Source organism: Bombyx mori, chromosome 19 (genome assembly GCF_030269925.1).
Source record: "Bombyx mori chromosome 19, ASM3026992v2".
In the NCBI taxonomy this organism is placed as follows: domain Eukaryota; kingdom Metazoa; phylum Arthropoda; class Insecta; order Lepidoptera; family Bombycidae; genus Bombyx; species Bombyx mori.
The window spans coordinates 1024282-1027303 of NC_085125.1; the positions used below are offsets into that span (position 1 = coordinate 1024282).

General features: G+C 44.5%; 1 protein-coding gene across 1 annotated transcript; it reads left to right on the top strand.

Annotated features, from left to right (window-relative positions):
- Nucleotides 1-225: 225 nt before the first annotated feature.
- LOC101746923 (pupal cuticle protein 36a) lies at nucleotides 226-2068 on the top strand. The gene is made up of 4 exons (XM_004933919.5): nucleotides 226-446; nucleotides 738-1186; nucleotides 1399-1529; nucleotides 1772-2068. Exons 1-4 carry the CDS (start codon nucleotides 300-302, stop codon nucleotides 1963-1965), a joined length of 921 nt encoding a protein of 306 aa, XP_004933976.2. The 5' UTR covers nucleotides 226-299; the 3' UTR covers nucleotides 1966-2068.
- Nucleotides 2069-3022: the final 954 nt, after the last annotated feature.

Below are 3022 nucleotides of genomic sequence, written 5' to 3' on the forward strand. Positions count from 1 at the left end.
AAAAAAGAAAATACAATAAAAATAAATTTAAAAGAATGTCTAAATACTATGTACAAAGGCGAGCTTAACTCATTCATGAGTTTTCTTCCAGCAAACCATTAGCAGAGTGAAATACGATGTATAAGTAATAAAATTAAATATTACCACAAAAAGAAAATTCAGTCATCATTCATTCGCGAATTAATTATAATTATAAAAACACACATTAATATATGAAGCAAATTAAATCTTGTCTGCATCTTGCATAACACCGTCCGTTGAATCAGCTCGCGGCGCTCTTCGTGCATCGGGGCGTCGTTATGCAAGACGTATCCACGAGTGCAGATACTGAGCTCCGCGAACTAGATCATCAGCCCTCGCCTATATATACACACGCAGCTCTCCACTGTCATCAGTCGCATCCTCAGCCTCCGCACAGTAGCTCACCGCTCACAAACATGTACCTGGTAAGGACATCTGCACTCGATCTCTACAAATACACGAGAAGATACATATGTACATACATACATCTAGCGCCACCGTGCTTTGTCAAACCGCTTTGTCGATAAACAGCATTGAGCTGAGGATTTAGTTTTCCGAGGGTCATGTTGTTCCAATCATTAAAACGATACCTTAGCTTCTAATAACAATAGTTTGTTTATAGTCATAATTACCTAAATACAACTCCAAGGCTAAATATGTTGTAAATAAAATGCATGGACTCGATTAAAAATAACTGTAACCCAACCCTTCCACAGCTCATAACTGTAGCCGTCCTGGCTGTGTCTCATGCAGCTAAACTGGACAAGACCTACCTTCCTCCTCACTCGCAGTCCTCCGGCGGGTCTGGTAGCTTCCTCCAGACTCCATTTGTCGAAGCCCAGAGACAAGCACAGCTCGGATCGGCAGCTCAGAATGGCTTCGCTCGTGCCGGTAATGGGTTCGCCCAACCAGCCTTCGGCGGTCAGTACAGCAACGGATACGACGCGGTAGGTGTGGAGAGCCGCCCTGAACGTCCTCGCGCCGCTCTCGAGAGGAACGCAGCCATCCTCCGTCAGGACAACACCAACAACGGAGACTCCTACTCCTACGCGTACGAGACTGAGAACGGCATCTACGCTGAGGAGAACGGAGTCGCCGCCAACGGAGTGGAGGCTCAGGGAGGGTACTCTTACACCGGAGACGACGGACAAGTCTACACTATCCGGTGAGGCTCAATGCTCATTACGTGTTACACTGACATTAGTCAGTCATTACAGGAGCATCGAGCTCTAAATATCGTGAGAACTCAGCTCTTTAACTTACAATCTTTGTATTTGTGTAACGTAAAAGCGACGAATCGTGTTGTTACTGTATTGCTAATAATGCTTATTAGTGAACCAGACGCGGATATTGATAACGTTCTGCTGTGAACTGCAGATACACCGCGGACCAGAACGGCTTCGTGGCTCAAGGAGACCACATCCCCACCGCCCCCCCGGTCCCCGAGGAGATCCTGAGGGCGCTCGAGCAGAACGCTCGGGACGAAGCCGCCGGCATCTACGATGATGGTGAGTGCATATTCACGATATCTGAACAAGCATAATAACAATCTGCATAATAATAAAACGGCACATTTGTAATAAGAATCCCGTAGAGAATGCCGGCAGTTTAAGGTTTTCTTTTCTTGATTATTTAATCTTAAAGAAGCGAATCTTGCTACGAAATACAAACGGATATTTACTACTGTTACATATCCGTGCTTGAGGCGCGGAGAGTAACTACACCTACTCAGCCTTCACCTCTCAAACAGGATCCTACAGCGAAGAGAAGTATGGGGGTGGCGAGGCGCGTCTCAACAAGCAGTACGCAGACAGCGTGGTGACCGACTCCGCGGCGTATCGTGACGTCAGCGGCCTGAGGACGCAGGCTTCCTTCCGCAACGGCCCTCAGACGGCATACCTCCCTCCCGCCCAGAGGAGGCAAGATGCCGGCTACCACTACTAAACAACCACCTCACACTTGTTGTTACTGTAAATAACCAACACTTGATATCGTTTTTATGTTGTTGTTAAGCTGTTTGTATTTAATAAATATTTTATTATCCAAATCCATTGTTTGATAATCAAATTTGAACCCACGGCTGCTTCGCTGCAGAAATATGCAGGACACTGGTGCCAATCCGCGTTAGTCCACAATACGCTCTATCAGTATTTAATGCCAATTGATGATCGCAATATATGGATCTAATAGTCAGAGAACGCTGCTGCCGATTCTTAGATATTTTATTATCCAAATCTATTGTTTGACAACGACAATGTTTGTACGATCATATTGTGTTCTAAGAAAAAATGGAAGCTTGAAAATTTTAAGAAAACAATCCCGTTATACCAAAGTTTGGGGGCAGCGTTAACGATGTGATGTCTATAGGCTCTGGTTACCACTCAGCGCTAGATGAGCCGAGAGCTCATTCAGTCTAAGGAAAAAATTCGACATTTGCAGTTTCTGTTTTTAACCTCTACCGTGGGCCTTTTTTTTTCCTACATAAGCTGAGAGCCTTGAAAGGCTATTTAAGCGTAACCTTAACTAATAGATGAGCTCACAGGGCTCAAACCTGACGACGTTGCTAACATGAACCTTAACAAGAGACGTCCTTTGCATAATCTATCACCAGATCGGAAACGCGACTCACTGAGAAGATCCGGCGAGAAACTCAGTGGGCTGTGTCTGAGGGCTAATTTACTCGTCGAGCCCTTCGTCGCGAGCGATGGGTTCGACGAGAACGATAGCCGATCCGTGGGCCAGTGGTCATTGGTTGCATGCTAATATAATTTCAAAGTTAAATCATAACATCGATATGCTACAACTTAGATTTAATTGTATTATGGATGTAAGTACCCAGTTACCATCCGATAAGCTTAAGGCAAGTCTCTCTGTCTACTACAATCGCAATAAAAATATTCTTCAGCATCTAAGTACAGTTTTAATAATATTTGTTAATTTTCCTTGCAGCGCAGCGCTGAACATTCTATGTAGCTTGCTGTTTAGTTCAGATTATAAACTT